Below are 18,192 nucleotides of genomic sequence, written 5' to 3'. Positions count from 1 at the left end.
GAACAGACGCAGCATTACTGGGGCATCCGTCTGAGTGATGCTCTCCGTCCCTCTCCCACCCCAGCACTAGCACTGCCCCGAGCAGGGGGGTCTGTGCCCATGGCAGGACATCGGAATGTCCCCCCCGCAGGGACCGAGCATCCTGGCCACATCCCCATTGCATCCTACCTGTGGGTGCTGCTGGACCGGGTCCAGGAGCGGGGCCGGCAGCGGCTGGCGGGGGCGGCCGTTGGGCTTGCAGGGAGTTGGTCCTCTTCACGCCTGCAAGGAAAGGGGACAATTAGCAACGGCATTTCGGGTCCCAGGGGTTTTGTCTGCGTTGTGGAGGGGGTTACAGTCGGAATGGGCCAGGGAAAGGCATCTGGAGGCAGCGGAGAGAGGTTTGGTTGATGGATGGAGGTGGTGTGCGTTGAGACAGCGGCTCAGCCCCGCACGCTTTTGGGGCCAGCGGTGCGGGGAGCGGGTGCAGCCCGGGCTGGAGCAGGGAGCATTTCACTAGGGGGACCCCGTGCCACGCCGATCCACCTGCAAGAGAGGGAGACGCAGGAGAGGTGGAAGAAGGAGGACGGATGTGGTTGCCGCCAGGAGCTGGTCTGAGCTGGGAGGTGAACAAACCCGTGAGCATCGCTGCGATGCCCGTCACACCCCCGTCCTCCTGCCCATCACATCCCCATCCTCCCACATGCCCGACCGGCAGCAACATCCCCGGATCAGCACCGCACTGCATCCCCCCGGGCTGCACGCACATCCCGAGGCAGCGATGAGGCACGGGTGCACCCTCGCAAGGGTTATCCACCCAAAAATGAATAAAAACACCATCTCCCCATGGCAGAAGCCCGGGCAGCCCTGAATGCCCCTCTCCAGCTATTACCCGACTATCTGGCCATTGAATATTCCTTTCTTTCCCAAGGAATTAAAGAGGACTTGGACGTTTTCCAGCCACTTTCAGCTTCACCAATTAAATTTGCAAGCTCAGCTCCTAGATGAAAAGCAGTCTCCGCAAGTGCCTTTCCCCTTCTGGAGGCACCTGGGGAGGATTCGGGCCCTGCCGAACGCTGTCAGCCACCCCTTCGTACCACAGCCATTTACAACAGCTCGGAGCACATCAAATTTTCATGAAACAAGAAACGACATCCCCAGCCAGGCGCCCACCAGCGAAGCATGGGCTTCCACAGGCAGGGCTGGCTCCTGCCTGCTCCTTCGTCAGCACTTTGTCGTGAAATATAGTTTTACTTAGTGTCCCGACTCGGTTGCATTTCATCTCTGCTTAAAATTAGCCCGGTAAGCACTGAGCCTACTCCTTCTTCCACCTGCAGCTCTCACACCATGCATGGGCCTTCTCAAATTCATGTCCTTCCTGGGCCATAAAACGCCCCTTTGCGAGGAAACGTATGGCAGGATCCTTCCTCCCATCCCTGCATGCAGGGGAAGGGATGAGGATCCCCCTCGATGCCTCCCCCTGGTCCCACCAACACCCTGGACCTCCCCATCAGCAAACCCCACGGAGCAGCGTAAAACAGCGGGCGAGCGGCGCGGGAAGCAGGCACCGGTGCTCTGCCACGTGAAATCCCCCAGCATCGCTTCGTGCTGCACGTCGAGCGGAAACAACCCTCATACGGCTGCCGGCTTCGTGACCCCCCCAGCCCTCCCCTTCCAAGCACACAGAAGCACGCAGGAGAGCGGCTCTCACCGGGGCTCCTGCTGACCCCGCTCTCGGCAGCGTAGTCGCGGCTATCCATGTCCCCGCCGGTGTCTTCACTGCCCTCGGCCGGCTTGCGGCCAGGCGCTGCGTAGCTGCCCCGGGCAGCCGCCGTCGCATCGCTGCCTGCAGGGAGAGCGATAAAGGCAGCAGTGAGGTTTACACCCCGATCGCCCGTCCGTCCACAAAGCTGGCCCCGAGAGGAGCCGCTCGGGTGATGCCCAGCCGGGGTGTCAGCACGAAGAGGATGAGGATGGGTATGGCCACCGCGGCATCACCCCCAGCGCATGGGGGACTGCCAGCCATCCGGCACCCGCGGGGCAGTAGGAGGGCTCTGCACCATCAAACCTGCACACAGTGGTCGGCAAAGCCCAAAGGACACGGCAAACCATAGGGACACCAGGAGAGATGAGAACCCCGCTGGAAAACAAGGCCAGAGGCATCCATCAGCCAGTCCTCAGCACCCATCAAACCCTTAATGCCATTAGAGCTCCGCAGGCCCCAGGACGGGGGCATCATATTTTCTTTTTGCTGATCATCTTCCATTTATTAGAGAGACAACGGTGACAGCTGCCTTTGCCTCTTGCTTCCATCCACCCAGCAGCAGCCGTCCCAGCGGATAAATCCCAGCCGCGCGCGCCAGGGTGCCGAGATGCTCCGCCGTGATAAATTGCAACCCGCGGATGAGATGGAAAAGGTCTTGGCGCTCACCTGGCTTGTGCCGGAGACACCAGATATAAATCTTTGCTGTGACATAAATGGGATGTTTATCCTTGGCTGGGCTCTCAGGGTCGCCGGGCACAAGGAGAAAGCAAAACGCAACAGATTGCGGATGGGAGAAAGGAAGGGGCGGGTGGGGGGGTGTGTAAAAATGCCACGATGCTGAAAAGGAGGGAGGAGGGAAAATGAGCATCCACAACCAGGAGCGTTGTGGTGCAGAAATAGCGATGCAATAAATAATTTTCCAAGGGAGCTTTAGGAAAAACCACGGGCATGTCGCGAGCATGCTGATCACCGGGAGGGACCTGTGGAGCCTGACAAACCCTCCCCGACTCGCAGGCGAGCCGGCGGCTTCATAAAAGCAGCCTGTTGTGGGTCCGGGAAGCTTAACAGCACCAGCTACTGTTGCGATTAAATAGTCTTAATTAAGTGGTTTCCCCAACTGCTGCTGCGTGGGAAGATGAGGATCATCACTCAGCACCACCCGGCTGGGCACAGCCTTGCCAAGGCCCAGCTGGAGCCCCCCCCCCGCCGGCACTACGAGCTGTAGCACGGGTTGTGGTTGAGCCTGGGTGGCCTCCCATGGGTACCCCAGCCTGTGCACACCCCCATGGGTACCCCAGCCTGTGCACGCCCCCATGGGTACCCCACCATGGGGCTCACCCCAACACCACCACCCAGACACGTTGGATGTGTCCCCATGGGGAGCGGTGCTGCAGGGCTGGGGGGAGCACGGTTCGGCACAAGGCTGTGCCACCCGCCCTGCCCGCAGCCCACCCTGCGCACAGCAAAGCCCCAGGCGGCCGCAACTGGGAAAAACGATCAAACGCGGCCCCGGGAACCAGCCATTAAAACCTCCTGCGCACCGACGGCCATCTGCCAGCTGGGTCATCGCTGCCCCGACAGACCCCAGGCTGAAGGAAGGGTGGGACGGAGGGGACCGCACCGGGGGAGGTGGGTGTTGAGTCCTCAGCCCTCTGTGCAGCCGAGGAAGTGGAGAGGAGGGTTTGCAGCCACTGGGCCGCTCCCAGCCTGGTCATCACCCAGCCAGGAGCAGGCAGTGCTGGAGGGGAATCAGGGAATCTCATCGCCTCGATGCTCCCATGCCAAACGGGGAAAGTGGGGGCTGTTACTCAAAATTAACTCCCAGTGACGCAGCCGGTCTGGGAGCACCCCCAACCCCAGCTCCTGCCGGTGCTGGCAGCAGAGTCGGGGGGATGCGGGTCTAGGGCAGCGCAGGGCATACGTGAGATTAGAACGAGGAGCCCCGGGGAGGGAGATGGCTTCACCCCTGTAAGTGGGAGGCACCGATTGCTGCTGCTTAAACGCAGCCCCCTGGGTCGGCATCGCTATTAAAAACACCGATGCAGGCAGAGCTTTGGGGGACTGGGAGTGCTGGAGGGGACAAGGTATAATCATAATAACCATCCTCCCCCTGCTCCGGTACCCATGCACGGCACAAGCCTGAGCACAGGAGCTTCGATGGGGGAAACCCAACGTGGCCAGAGCAGAGAGCTCGGCTGCTCCATCCCTCACCAACATGCGCAAGCCCCCCAGGAGCCTCCTAAAGTTTCCACGGGAGGTTTTCTAAGGACTGACATTAAATAACCAGAAAAACACCCGTCAATCAGCAGCAGGAAACGCCACCTACGGAGGCAATTCTGCTCAGCGCTCTAAATTGCAGCGTTTCAGCCCAGGCGTGTGCAGTAGGTGGGGAAGCCCCAGAATAACTCGGTCCCCGCGCGCGGTGGGTGGTGGCAGCAGCAAGAAGAGGTCCTGCCGCTGCAGCCTCCCGCGGGAAAACACCGTGGGGAAAGGAGGGAGGGAGAGAGGGGGCTCAGCACAGGCGGCACCGAGGCAGCGGCACAGGGGAGGGTGCAAACGCTGGTGCTTACCATCAGGGTCCTGCTCAGCCGGGGGCCCGGCGTCCGCCTGGCCTTGGGGGGCACAAACAGAGCAAGAAGCGGTGAAGCTGGAGCCCACCTGCCCTGCCAACGCCAACCCGGGCTGTGCTGCCACTCTCTCCCCAGGTTTCCTTTTTTATTCTTCTTTTTCCTAGGTTTCTGCATTGCCGCGTTCATCCCCAGACACTGCCCAAACCCCTGGCCGGGCGCCCCAGACCCCCACCCAGGGCTGTTTGGGCTTGAGGGTGTCCTTGGAAAACCCGCCCATCCTGACTCGGACAGCCTGGAAAAAGGCTCAGCGGGTAGGGAGGGCAGCAAGGAGGGCGATTGCTGCTGCCTTTAGAAAACAGGCAGCAGCTACACGACTGCTCTGGATGCTTTTTGCTGGTGCTCGCCCTTGCAAACGACGGGGAGGAGACCCAACGCCTCGCTGGCGGGACCCCTCGCACCGAGGGAGGGGGTGGCACCTACCTCGGGCGGGTGTGCGGGAGGGCAGTTTCGGGTCCTGGGCGGGCGGCTCCGGCGGGCTGGGCTCGCTGGGGGCTTGGGGTCCCTTGTTCTTGCCGATGGGCATCGGCTGGGGCAGCACTTGCTTGGGCAAACCCTTGAAGAACCAGGCGCCGGAGCGCTTCCACACCTGGGGGGGTGCAGGCAGTGGGGTGGCACCCATGTCCTGGGGGGGATGCTGGGTGCAGACCCGGCAGCCTTCACAGCCCCCACCCCTGCGTCACCGGGGTCTGCCTCCAGCAGGCAACACCGAGGATGTGCATCCCCAGATCCACCAGTGATCCCACAGCCCCTCCTGCTAATTAATTAAACTTCGGTGTTCGCAGACTGTAGGTGGCGGGGAGCTGATCTCTGGCCACCACAGCCTCTTCAACCCCAAGGACTTTGTTTTTTGGTGGGGGGAAAAGAAAAAAAAAAAAAAAAAAAAAAAAGGCATTTTATCTAGAAAACAAGATCATCTTTCAAGAACTCAAATAGCTGGGCAAGGTTTAATGGTGCTGGGGGACAGGCTGAAGAGTCCCTGGGAGCATCCCCTGGTCTGGAGCTGGTCCTACCCCAGAGGTCTGGGGTGGGGACAGTGCACGGGGTGAAACCAAAGGGAGGGACCGCGTCCCCGATCCGGCAGGAGGAACACAGGGGGCTGCCACGCTCACCTCCCGCTGCTCGCTGCAGATCTTGCAGAGCCAGATGGCGTGGGGCCGGCTGTTGGTGGTCTCCACCCCGCACTTGGTGCAGACGTTCTGCAGAGAAAGCAAAGTGCCGGGTGGCAGCGGAGACACCGAGGCCACCCAAAGGTCCCACTGCCCCTCGGGAGCGTGAGGTTAATGAGAGACGGATAATGGGAGACTTAATGAGAGCTCTCCCAGCACAAACACCGATAATTGCAGAAACCCCCAGGGACGTCCCGTTGAGCCACAAGTGGAGGGATGTGGGCAACCAAAACACGCGCCGGAAGACCGAGGTGGCCATTTCCACACTGGGGGGGGGATGTGTGGGTCCGGGGGACTGCGCCCAGCAGCGGGTCGCAGGGAGATGCCTCACCTTCTTGCAGTCCTCGCAGACGACGCAGGCGGATCCCCGCGGCCCCAGCTGCTCCCCGCAGAGGATGCAGCGGTTCACCCCGTCCCCCAGCACGCTGCGGCGCATGTCCTCCAGCCGCGTCATGAGCCGCCTGGGCAGAAAGGGGACAGGGCATGTCAGGAAAGGCACGGCGCGGCCTGGGATGCGGGGGTCCCGCTCCCAAGGGGTGGCTGCTGCCGTTGGTCCAGCTGCTCCTTCCCAAAGAAGCTGTGGATGCCCCTTCCATGGAAATGTTCAAGGCCAGGTTGGATGGGGCTTTGAGCAACCTGGTCTGGTGGGACCCACCCATGGCAGGGGGTTGGAACTAGGTGATCTTTAAGGTCCCTTCCAACCCATCCCATTCTATGGTTCCCACAGAGCCTCTCCTCTTCCAGCTATGGGAACGCAACCAGGGGAAGAGACACATCCCAGGGGATGTGTCAGAGTATTATATTCCCCTATAGCTTTCTATCGCACAACTATTAACTTCCACTGACACTGCCAGAGAGCGGACACCGGCCCCAGCTCCCACATACACACACGTGCATGAGCGCCATCCAAGTGGGCACCTTCGCACAAAGTGGTTTGGCATCAGCGAAACGGCTTTTTCACCCCCACACACAAATGGAAAGCTTTCCAGCCGGTCCCAGCGACTGCCTGTGGAAGAGCTGCGAGAGGAGATCTTGGAAGGGCTCTGGCGGGAGGACTGAATGAATTAATTAGTTTTCTCATTTTCTAAGAAAAAAAAATGGCATATCATTTACTTTATGGAAATTCTTAGCCCTTGGAGTAAAAGGCAAAAAGCCCACTGGAGGACAGGCTATAAAAACACATCTGTTTACTGCAAAGGTAAAAAAAATCCCCAGTTAAGCAACTTCAATCGACAAAAGCAGTTTGCAAAGCAGGAACAGGAGCGAGCTGCCTGCCGAGCATCCGAGAGCTGGCGGCGAGTGCTATGCTCAGTTAACCCAGAATCCTGGCCCTAAAAATAGCACCAGAAGGGAAAAAGGATGCATTATTTATGTCATTCAGCAAGGAGGGAGAAGGAATGGAGAGGAGGAGGAGACCCAAGCCCACCGGCGGGAGCAGCAGCCCCCCCCTCACCCGTGGGGCTTCCATCACTCCCATGGCAGCCTGACCCAAATCTGACAACGCCGCTAACACGGCGTGCCGCAAAAAAAAAAAAAAAAAATCCGACGTTTAAAAGACATTTTCCCACATGCCTGATGACAGCTTCAGATTTACGGCGGCTCGGCTGCCAGCACCTCTGAAGCGCTCATAAACATTAGATGAGCTCTCCTCCACCTAGGGTGCCTCCGCGGCTGGTCGCTGGACGGCCGGCAGCCCGTGCACAAGCAACGGTGTTGTTGTACACGGGTGCTTCATAAAGGAAGAGCAGCAAGAGAGGAAAAAAAAAAAAAAAAATAAAGCATCGTGGAACATGCAACCTATGACAGTTCATAGAACGCCCCCTTGGAAACTCGCTGCCATCAACAGCGGCATCTCGAAGGACTTCATCAGCCACTGAGTGAGGCCCAAAAGACGCGGCTCCGTGATTCAGCGTATGTTATCCAACCCAAGCCACGTTATTACAACATCTCATTCAGGTGGAAGACATCAACCCATCAGCAACTTTCCCTCTCCTCCCCACGCAGGGGCTGATCTCCGCGGGCTCAAGCACGCTGCTGCTGCGGAGATGCCTCCTGATGGTTATTAATGAACCCGCAGCCCATTCCCAGCGAGGAGACGGCAAAGCCGGGCTGGGATCTGCCAGTGGAGCCAGACGGAGCCAGCAGTGGGGAGAAATCACTCTGTTCACAGCGACGGTGTCACCAGACAGCAGATGGGCGAGCTCGCAAGTTCCTCCAGTCTTCGTCGCCTGAAGTTTGGGCGGCGGCATGACCACGGGGCTCTCTAAATACAGCAGTTCTGGTTCTCACCCTCAGCCAGTTTGTTTCCTGAACAAACCCGGTTTTGTTGAAAAATGACATCCTCGGAGCGCAGTGGGGTGCTTTAATGCCTTTCCACTTTGCTCTTAATGGGGAAACTAACTCCCTGCTCCGGCTTTATTCCCCGAGAGCTGTGGCTGCCCATCCCTGCCCTTGAGAATCTGCTCTCTGCTTTGCAGGTGATCCACAGGCGATTTCTTCCTACAGAATAAGCCAGCTGCTACAGCCACCATCCACCCTCGGCGCCTTCCCAACCTCCGCGGCCGATACACCCTGCTGCAAACACCGATTCCCAGGGATTTTGAGAGAGCTGCATCATCCCATAAACACCTGGCCAGCAACGAGCCGTTTTCCAATCAAAACCTGGAAACTGGCCGTTCCTAAAACGCTTCTTATTCAAAATAAATGAATCCCACCACAGTTGTTACCAGCCCACCGCCCACCACGTGCACCGTGGGGTCCCCACCAAGAGCCCCCGACAGCAAATAACCAACAACATTCAGCTCCTGTCGCAGCGCATTGCTCCCACCCGGGGAGGGAAAACATTTTGGGGGCAAAACCTTCCTTTTTCCTAGCAGGGAAGCGCATTACAAGCCCATATTTTCCCCTCAGTTCCCCGCCCTGTGCTGCAAGAGCTCTGCTCCAAGAGAAGCGGCTTCCAGTTGGAAATCTGCAAGCCCAAACAAACTTATTATAGAAACTAGAACAAATGGCACAATCAAAGGAGAAAAAAAAAGAAAAAAAAAAAGCCTTCGCATGTCAAGAGATTCATTATTTAGCTGCAAAATCTTTCCCAGTCTCTCATTTACCAGAAGCGGCTCCTTAAGAGGTTGGTTTTTTTTTTTTTTTTAAACCAGTGGAAGAGCTGCAGCAGCCAGTACACACACCTGCGGCACCAGTTTCAAGCAAAGCACTTTTGCCTAATTAAAACATCCATTCCAGCTGGAAAAATTGGGCTTCCCCCCCGGCCCCCCAGCCTATTCAAACACTGCCATGAGAGGACTGTATAAAGTCCTGGTGTGCGCCAGGCAGAAAGAGAGCAGGAGCTGGGAAAGGGGGTACCGCAGCAGCACCCACAGGCTGGGAAGCTCCTGATTAAGGTGAGAACTGGGAGCAAAAAACCCAGGTTTCTCTTCGACTTCATCCAGCATCACCCTACGCACATGCTGGACCCTCACGTACAGGCTGTTTGCCCACCGATAACCGGAGGGGTGCCCCGCTCTTACCCAGGTAGCGGTCAGGAATGAGCTTTCTGCCTTCCCAAAAGCTTTTCCCTTCCCTCTCCCCTAGGTATCATTTTGTTTCTCATTTTTATTGCACGTCAACCAGCCATCCAATTCATCACTCTGCCCTGCACGTCTCGGGGACTCCAGCAACATCTTCCTCACCGTTATGCGCACTTCAGAGCGCCCAGCCCTCTGGCCTCTGTGAAGACTAACTTCAAAGAGCAGGAAATATGCTTCAAACTGTTAAAACAGGGTAAAAAAAAAAAAAAAAAACAAACCAAACCACACACATACACAAAAAAAACCCAAAAAACACCCAAGAGAGGAGTAATTCAAGCCGGTGGCTTGGAGCTGGCTAAGCCCGGCACCCAGGAGCATCGCCGCTCCCGGAGCCAGCCCTGCGGAGAGGGAGACCATCCATCATCCGCCAAAGAAATATGTATTAGTCACCGATGGGAGCAAGATACGAGAACCGGGCGGTATGCTACATCCGAAATGCTTAACAGGCACCCGAGTTGATAACGGCAATAAAACAGTCCCCTGATAATATAATATCTGCCTGGCCCCATAAATACAAGTTTGGGAGAGAAAAGCCAGCAGCCGCGGGGCAGCGAGGGCTGGCGGGGGACCTGCCCTGCCGGGAGGAAGGCTGGCCTCGGGAGGAAGACCTGCAAGCACCTCCCGGGATTTCAGGCAGGCGGAGGGTCCCACCGCGATGCAGCCAAGGCTGAGGGACCAGCTCAGGCCAGGCTGAATCCCAGACAGGACAGAAACCCGCAGTGCTACGGCACCCGCATTTTCTCTTGCGCTACAAACAGAGAGGGGCAGCGAGTCCCTGCCATTAAGAGCTGATGAACTCGGGGAAACAAGACTGAAGAGCGGGGCAGGCACGCAAGAGTTTGTTGTGTTTAAATATTCATTGCCGCTCTGCCGAAATGAATGGCTGATGACGTGCCTAATGGGTTTTTAACCGCCCGGTGGAGGACGTTTTAATGCGGCAGGCAACAGAAGTGCTGCGCAGGGGTGGGAGAAGGACCCGACCTGCGAGGAAGGGCCCGATCCGGGGCACCGAGGAAGGGCCCGATCCGGGGCACCACATGGGAACCGGCGGGGACGGACTCGGCCATCACTTACGTGGCAAAAAGAAATCAAAGTAAAGCACAAAGGAGGTCACAAAGCGCCTCCAGAATTAAGCACTGACTTGGCTCCATGGGGAAATCATGTGCCTTAAAGGGCTGAATATTAAATTAAGGCTAATTTTAATGGTCTAAAAGAGACAAGAAAAGAAGCCAAGCTACAGATTAAAGAAAACATAATTAAAATCAGGATGAAATATTAGAAGTAATTTTCTTCCCTTACAAGTGCACAGGTAACTAAAGGTAAGGCATCATTTGCGCTTTTACAGGTCGACTTTCAGAGCTCGTCCTCGCTATGGGGGGAAGATGCCCACGGAGGCCAGGGGGATTCACGCACTTCAAAATATCCCAGCCCCTGCTAGTGCATCACTGCGGGTGCTTGCTGCCTCCTGGGATGTGTTACAGGAGGGTTGTTAGTTTGCAGTTTCATCCCACTCTCAAAAATAAGAGAGGAGGGTTGGTGGTTTTTTTGGGCGGCAGGGGAACAAAACCAAAACCCCACAAAAATTCAGGAAGCGCGGGAGCTGTCTTCTGGCCATGAATCAACCTTGTCTCTTCTAGAGGTTGGCATCTCAGGAGAGATTTCTGCCTGCCTCCAGCAACTACCCTGCCCTTCCCGGCCCCTATTTTTATTTTTGTGTTGTCTGAACACGAGGAAGAAAATAAGAGACTGTGGTCCCCAGAGAGCATCCCTGCTGCTGGCCACCAAGGTTAATGACTTAATCCCCTGTGACTTCAGCCATCTGCTCCAGCATTATGCATGTGTCATCCCAGCAATAAGCAGCCAAATTAAAATGCAATCCTGCCTGATAGCTGGTGCTCTCGGAGGAAAGGTGAGGGGCTGTGACCCACGGGGAGACAGTCAAACCATTGCACTTTTAGAGGGGACCGGAGGGAAGGGAATAGCTGCGCCCAGGCACGGCCAGATCCAGGAGCCATGTGTCATGTCACCCTGGGAGAACCGGCTCTGTACCACAAGGCGCTCTCCAGAAATGGCAATTTCTGACTTTGGATGGTTTAAGATATTTCCTTTGATGCTGAGAGCACGATGGACCTCATTAGGCAGCAGAGCAGACTTGGTGGGTTACTGATGGCACCCAATTATAGGTGCATAATGGAGCCAGTTAGTGCCTGCAGGTGCTCCCACGTCAGCTGGGAGGAACAGGCTCCTTGTGCATCACAGCTGAAGCACCACCACCACCAGAGCATCACCACCACCACCAGAGCATCACCACCACCACCAGAGCATCACCACCGCAGCAGGAGACAGCACAGAACCACCGCAGGGAACCCCTGAGCACAAGCCCAGGCCAAGCAGAGAGGGAGAAGGGACAGGAACGGATCCATCCCTCCACAGGTCCGCTTCGCCCCCCGAGCCCTTTGCCCACCAGCTTTCAGCCCCTCTGCCCCAAACTGACCCAAAGGATTATCCTAATCCCCAGGCAGTTGTAAATTCCTCCATCGACTCACACCCAACGAGCTCTCGCTGTATCGCTGTTTAAGATGATTTCAGCTCCTATTATCCTTCTCAGTGCTATGAGACAATGACCCAGCCAAAAAACAAAACAAAACAAAACAAAGCGCAAACAGACACCAAAGTGTCCCTGTCCTACACTCCTCATCAGCATCCCGAGCACGTATCCTGCGGGCCTCCATCCACCCCAGCTGCTAAAAATACTCTTTCACTAGATTAATTTGAGCTGGATTTGACATGAAGCCCAATTCCACAAACACCTTCTCAACGAGCAGCATCGATTTGTTCCCACCCTGTCCTGGCCGGCTGAGGTAAGGTGCTCGTGGGACGGCGGATGCGGGAGAGGGGATAGGAGAGGGCGGGAGAAGATGGATGGGCACTAAATCAGAGGGACTCTGAGGCACGAGGAGGTGCATCTGTGGCCAGCACCCAGCTGTAGACTCCGTGATTGCTCAGACATGACCCGTGAAGCTCAAATCCACCCCCTCAAACACATCCACTTACTAAGACAACTCCAAGGATTTACCGCACGTTCCCCCTTTGGAAGGGGCATTCACTTCATGTAAGCTATTCCTTATATTCACCAAAACCAGGTTTTTAATGGATCTCCCTTCCCCCCCCGCCACCTTACAGGAATATAAAATCCCAGAAAACTGCAGAAAATCAGGCTTTCCAGGAGCAATTCCCTAGAGCAGCCTGTCCGGCCGAGGGACGCCGTCACAACCGCAGCATCCCCCGCCACAGGCCAGCCTGGCAAACCCGGATTATTTTGTAATATAAGGAGCTATCCTGGATAACGTCCGAGCAGCTCCCCAACGCTTGACTCCATACGAGACCGATACGGACGCTTGTCCCATATTTCTGTAGCTGCACATCCTACAGCTCTCGTCGTGCAAGCCAACAAACACAAAGGAGCTGGCAGGGCTCCCGCGACGCCTACACGCGGCAGGGAAATCAGCTGCGACTGCACATCCGCCAGCCTTCCCCTGCTCCGCTCCCAGTACGGCACCCCGTCTCCCCCCCCTCGCCCAGCTTTTTCATGAATGAGAAACCTCCTCTGACTCGGCTAACGGAGGGAGAAGAAAAAAAAAAAAAGAAAAGAAAAAAAAAAAGGGGGAGAGTTTCTGCAGGAATGCACAATGCAAAAGAAAAAAATATATATAAATAAATAAAAATCTCTCTCCCCCACTGCTAAAGTTCATTTAAACATAATCCAAAGCGCGTCGCATTTGAGACTAATTCCCGCACCAGGCTGCAAATGGGCAAAGCGGGGGAAATGCTGTTTTCCAAGCACTTTTCGGGAACGAATCACCCCCCGCCCCCGTTCATAGCTACTTTCCCCTGGTTTCTGCTGGAAAGCTGGGAGGGGAAAGCGTCGCGCGTTGTAACGTGAGGCGGTGCCGGCCGGGAGCCACCCCGCGCCCACGGGACCAGCACATCCCCGGAGCACACGCCGAGCCCCGGCCAGCACCAACAGCCACCGTCGAGGTGATACCTGCCTACGCTGCTCACAGACCTGCTCCTAACAAAATATTCCTAAAAACGAGTAAATAAATCCACCCCTTCGGAGGCCACGGGCTGCAGCCACCGAGGAAGACGGCCTGCCGCAGCTGGAGCGCCCCGTGCCTGCGTCGCAGAGGCACACTCAATATTTAAGGGTTATTAAGCAGCTGGGGTGATGGATTTAAGCTCGGTGGGTGCGGGCAGGTCCTCTCCGCGTTTCACCAAGCGGCTGCCCCGCAGGACCACGCGCCTTTTTGCTGAGCAAAGCTGTCCCCAAGCTACGGGAGGGACTTTGACGGTCTCCGAGGCAGCGGAGAGCACGGCTCCTGCCTGGGCCTGAGTGCTTTCCCTGCAAGTTGGAGGAGACAAGGAGGGAAAGAAAAAAGGAAAGAAAAAAAAAAAGGCGGCAGTTGATGCTTAAGCTCAGCAAGAATAAACTGCTCCTCTGTAATGAAAAAAGGCATGACGCCTGACAAACGGGATTATGGAGATCCCCTCCGGAAAACCATCCCCAGCACAGCAAGTCGATACCTAATTAGCAGCATTACTTCGCCTGGCACCTTTGCCCAGGCAGGGTAGAGATACAGGAAAAGCAAACACAGGCACTTCTTGCCCTCTGCTCTGCGCCGGGCGCGTCGGCACCAGGGATGCTCCCAGCGCCCACCAGCCATCGTGGGTACCCCACCAAGGATGCAGCTGGGGCAGCGCCAGCCCCCCCAGGAGCTGGTCCTAACGCGTGGCCAGCCCCGAGACGGGGCATCACTCAGCCCTGTTCAGCTCGTTTCTGGCTGGCAGGAGGGATCAACCGCCAGGAGACGCAGCTGGAGGGGGTGATGGATCCATCCGTGTTCCCGAAACAAGACAAAACCCCTTTTGGTGAGCCATGGCTTTGCCCGTGCTGACGGGAGCTGGGGCTCAGGTCTGGGCAAGCAGCAGCAGCTTCGCTCCCTGAAACGAGATGTTATTAATGATCCCTTCTGGCCCAAAATATAAAATAAAATAAATGGAAAAAAAAAAAAAATCAATGAGACGATAAATTCTTGGTCCAGAACACAGCGGCACACCGAGCAGCTCCCTCCCCTGCTTACAGGTTCCTCCTGGCCAAGGACCAACGCCAGCTCAAAAAGATCCCCCGCAGGCTCCCTTTCAGGAGAAACACTGCAGTGCAGTAGCTGCTGGCCAGGAAAGCAGCCAAGCGAGAGCTCTCCCCCGTGCCGTGCTTCGGGCTGGGCTGGCCACTACAGGCTCGGGGTCCCTCCCGTCCCACCGGCATGGTGGTACCGGTGCCACCACGCTGCCTTACCCGATGCGCTCCTGCTCCATCTCCTCCATCTTCTCAGCCCGGGCGATGACTCGGTTGATGATCTCCTTCTCCTCGTCCGTCAGCTCCTCGCCCTTGCGTTGCCGGTCGGGCTGGCCCCCCCGCGCCGCCCAGCCGGCGGGGAGCCTGTGGGGGAGAGTCGGGGCTTCGTCCACAGGTCATGCGTGGGCACGCACATGTGTGGGGGCAATCACACGTGTGCGGGGGCAGTCACCAGGCACCAACTCCCAAGCCCAGGGGAGAAGGGGTACGGCACCCCCCCACCCTCTATTCCAGCAGGACGCCTGCAAACGGCCCCCGGCCAGCAGGTGGGAGCTCTTATACCCATTTTGGGAGGGGGGGTCATATGGAGACACTTGTTTTATATGGAGAAAACCAACTTCCTTTTAAAAATATTTCCATGTTAAGCATTAACTGACACAGCTAATTCCGCACCCCACTATCCAACGGGTAACGCCGGGTTTGCCAGCGAGCTGCGGTGCTGGGGCAATGGCCGCAGGAGCGGGCAGTTTTTTTTGGGTATATTTCATCAAACGTGGGAGTTCTTCCCTCTCCTAACATCATTTCCAAGGATCCTTTCGCACAGCGAGCGCAGCCTGGCCATCAGGCAGCTTTAACCTGGTGACACGGTAACGGCTGCCACTCAGCCCTGCAAATTAGCAGGCGGCAGAGGGGCAACGCTAACGAAGGACACAAAAGGGAAAACACCCCTCCTCCCCCCATCCTACCCATCTAAAGACCTTTCCAGGCTCTTCTGCCCCTGGGCTGAGCAGACCCGCATGGTTGTAAACTTTAAAATTTATTAAAGCCCTATGCAACACTTCCCAAAGTGAACTGGTTTTTTCTTGCATCCAGGGCAAGGGCTTTCCTGTTCTCTCAAGGCCATTAGAGTAGCAGGTAAAGAGCAATAGGACGAAAAAAAGCCAAGCGAGATACTTACTGCTCCTTCTCGCTGCTGGGAGGCACAGGGAAAGAGAGGGAAGAAGGATTAGGGGAGAAAAGGGATGAGGAGAGCTCAGCCCGGGCGCAGCCAGCGCTCTCCCCACCTCGGGGGCGACGGTCCCCGACAGCACACCCCGTTCCACCAGCTGTCCCCGCTGCTCCTCCGAAGCGGCGCAGAGGGGCGAGCTCCAAACACGAGCTTCGCCCAGCCCCTGCATCCTCCGGGCACCCAAAACCAACTCCCATCCATGGGTGCTGCCACCACCCATCCAGCCGGGACGGAGACCTGCCATGCGGTGGGATGCATCCGGACAGACGGATGGGGCTCCTGGTCAGCACGGAGGTACGTGCACACCCGGGGGTCCGTCCCCACCACCTTTCTCAGGGGGTTTAGGAGGCAACACGGCAAAATATCCCCATCCAACTGGTGCAAACCCAATTCCCAGTGTCCCCAGAGGAGGAAACGGGATGGCTGCGCCCACGTTGCCTCCCACCCCCAGGGACTCCCCTCCCTCCTGCAACCGCAGCATCCCTGTGACCCCGGCTCCCTCCTCTCACCTGGCCCGGAGAGACATGGTCCTGTCGCTGGGGCACATCCACCGGTCAGAGCTGCCACCCACCACCGCGTCAGTCATCACCCGCTGCCGAGGGGACGCGGGGACACGCGGAGCGAGTCTGGGCACACCGGTGCTCCGCCGACAAGTGCCGACAGTCCCTTTGCCTGTCTGCCCGTGCTCTCAGATAGCAGCGATGCTGACGAAGGTAACCTGGTGCTTTCAGCCAGGCTGTAGGGGAAAAAAAAAAAAACAAAACAAAACAAACGAAAAACACAAAATCACGTTGGGCAGGGATCTATATTTTGCCTTAAGAGGAGTGGGAGAGAAACAGGAATGTCACTTTAGTCGCTGTCTCAATACCATGCACGAGACGCAGGAGCCCACAGCCACCACCCTCCCAGGAGGGCGACACAGCCGCGCTCAGTGCGGAGGTAACTAATGAGATACCCGACCTCACATTAATTATGAGGCCTCGGAGCTGAGAGGGAAGAGGATGTTTCTGTTTCAGAGAGAAATCCACAAACTAGGAAACTTTTCCCCCTAAACCCAGCACGTCTCGCTGTCCTCCCCCAAAGCACAACCCCTCCGCAACAAAACTCCTCTTTTTTTCATTTTTGTTTACTAAAGTTTTTGCAAAATGAAAGCCGGAGAAGCACTGGAGGAAGATGCGGCAACAGGACCTGAACACAATCTTCCATCTCCTCATTTCCAAAAGAGTCAAAGGCAGGGACCTCTTCAAACCCTCCTCCTTTCAGCAGAGCTGACAATTTTCATTAAAAAAAGATGTAAAATTCAGAGCCTGAGTGCTAATTTATTCCCACTTTCTGGGGATGTTTTACCCTTCCACCCACTGCCCCTACTCACTGCATTGGGATGAGGATTGGACGGCAAAGCCCAACCTGATGCCAACCGGCATCGCCCACGCCGCACGGATGGACCCATCCATCCCATCACCTCTTCTGGGGGAAAACCCGTGCTTTTACACCGGGGAACGCCGCAGGTATCCAAGGACAGGACCTATCCTCCTGCGCAGCCCCCCATCCCTGCCCGGCCCGTGGGGTGCCGGGGGATGCTGCAATTACGCTGCGAGTCACTGTCACACCTGGACCCATCTAGGGATGGTCCCCAAGAGCAGTGGGTGCAGCTTGTGGGTCCACGGACGGCATCGCCCACGAGGCATCGCTTGCGGAGGGAAAAGCTCAGGTCGAACCCCCCTTTACAGTCATTAAGGTAGAAATAAAAGAGAAAAGGCAATCCATCCACGAAGGGGTTGGCTTTGCTGCAACACTAATGAGAGCGCAAGGCACGGAGGACGATACGACTCACCCCTTCTCTAGGGCCCCCCCACCGATGGGGAAGTTTTTGTGAGCTCAACTATTTCCCCCATCCGCGCATTTTTCCCCATCATCCATCTCCTCTGTGGAGCCGCCATGGGGTACCCGCTGGGATCCCCCCCGCAGCGGCAGCCTCCCGCCTGCATCGCTTGCAGCACCTGCATTTGAATTGCCTTCTCCTGCCTGCAGCAGAACTTGGGGAGGGGGAACCAAAAACCCACCAAAAAACCCCAAACCCCTCTGCAGAGCCCGGCCCGCAGGCACCGAGGCTGCATCCCATTCATCCTCCCAAACCTGCTGCCCTGGGAAGACGCTGCCCCAGACATGTCCCCCCTGGCTGGAAGGGACCACGCATGAGCCACCCATGTCCCACCGGGTCCCAGCACCGAAACCAGCACCCCAGCAGGACCAGAGCTCAGCCCAAACCCGACAAATGCACCTTTGCAGGGCACAAAGCGACTTCATCTCTCAGCAAAACTCCAACGGGAGCACCAGTCGGTTGTCCCGGGGAGAGGATGGAAAACAGGAGTTTGAAAAACCATCCCACCGAAATCACAAACTCCAAGCCATGAAAAGACGTGCAACGTTCCCAGGAAGAGGGGAAAATGTAATTCCCATTCTCCACTTTCTGCTCTGCAACATTGCAGGGGTTTCTCCATCAGTCTCTGAGGAATCAGCAGAGATTTGAGGATCACCTTTGCATCACTGATAACTTCTAAAAATACAGATATATATTAAAATTTAAAAAAAAAAAAAGTGAAGCACGTGGGGTAATTAGCGCTCTGCTGGTTTCATACAGCGACTATTCCTGTGCCAAACCAGAAGGCTCTGATTGACAAGGTCGGTTAAATAAGCAAATTG

At 56.6% G+C, this 18,192-nt stretch overlaps 1 protein-coding gene across 3 annotated transcripts in view; it reads right to left on the bottom strand.

Moving 5' to 3' along the window:
• Positions 1-18,192, bottom strand: part of RPH3A (rabphilin 3A) — a 36,168-nt gene that overhangs the window by 10,619 nt on the left and 7,357 nt on the right. For 2 of the 3 annotated variants that reach the window (XM_074606434.1, XM_074606435.1), the window contains exons 2-9: positions 15,999-16,225; positions 15,439-15,453; positions 14,481-14,624; positions 5,872-6,001; positions 5,484-5,570; positions 4,795-4,960; positions 1,691-1,825; positions 169-261 (exon numbers count right to left, since the gene is read on the bottom strand). In XM_074606434.1, the coding sequence (XP_074462535.1) occupies positions 169-261; positions 1,691-1,825; positions 4,795-4,960; positions 5,484-5,570; positions 5,872-6,001; positions 14,481-14,624; positions 15,439-15,453; positions 15,999-16,075 (847 nt within the window). In that variant the 5' untranslated portion in view covers positions 16,076-16,225. The remainder of the gene's footprint in view (positions 1-168; positions 262-1,690; positions 1,826-4,794; positions 4,961-5,483; positions 5,571-5,871; positions 6,002-14,480; positions 14,625-15,438; positions 15,454-15,998; positions 16,226-18,192) is intronic. The other variant, XM_074606436.1, reaches the window with a different exon arrangement.

The sequence above is a fragment of the Larus michahellis genome, chromosome 13 (genome assembly GCF_964199755.1).
Source record: "Larus michahellis chromosome 13, bLarMic1.1, whole genome shotgun sequence".
NCBI lineage: Eukaryota > Metazoa > Chordata > Aves > Charadriiformes > Laridae > Larus > Larus michahellis.
The sequence above is the reverse complement of the archived record's forward strand: the minus strand, read 5'-3'. Positions and strand labels throughout refer to the sequence as shown.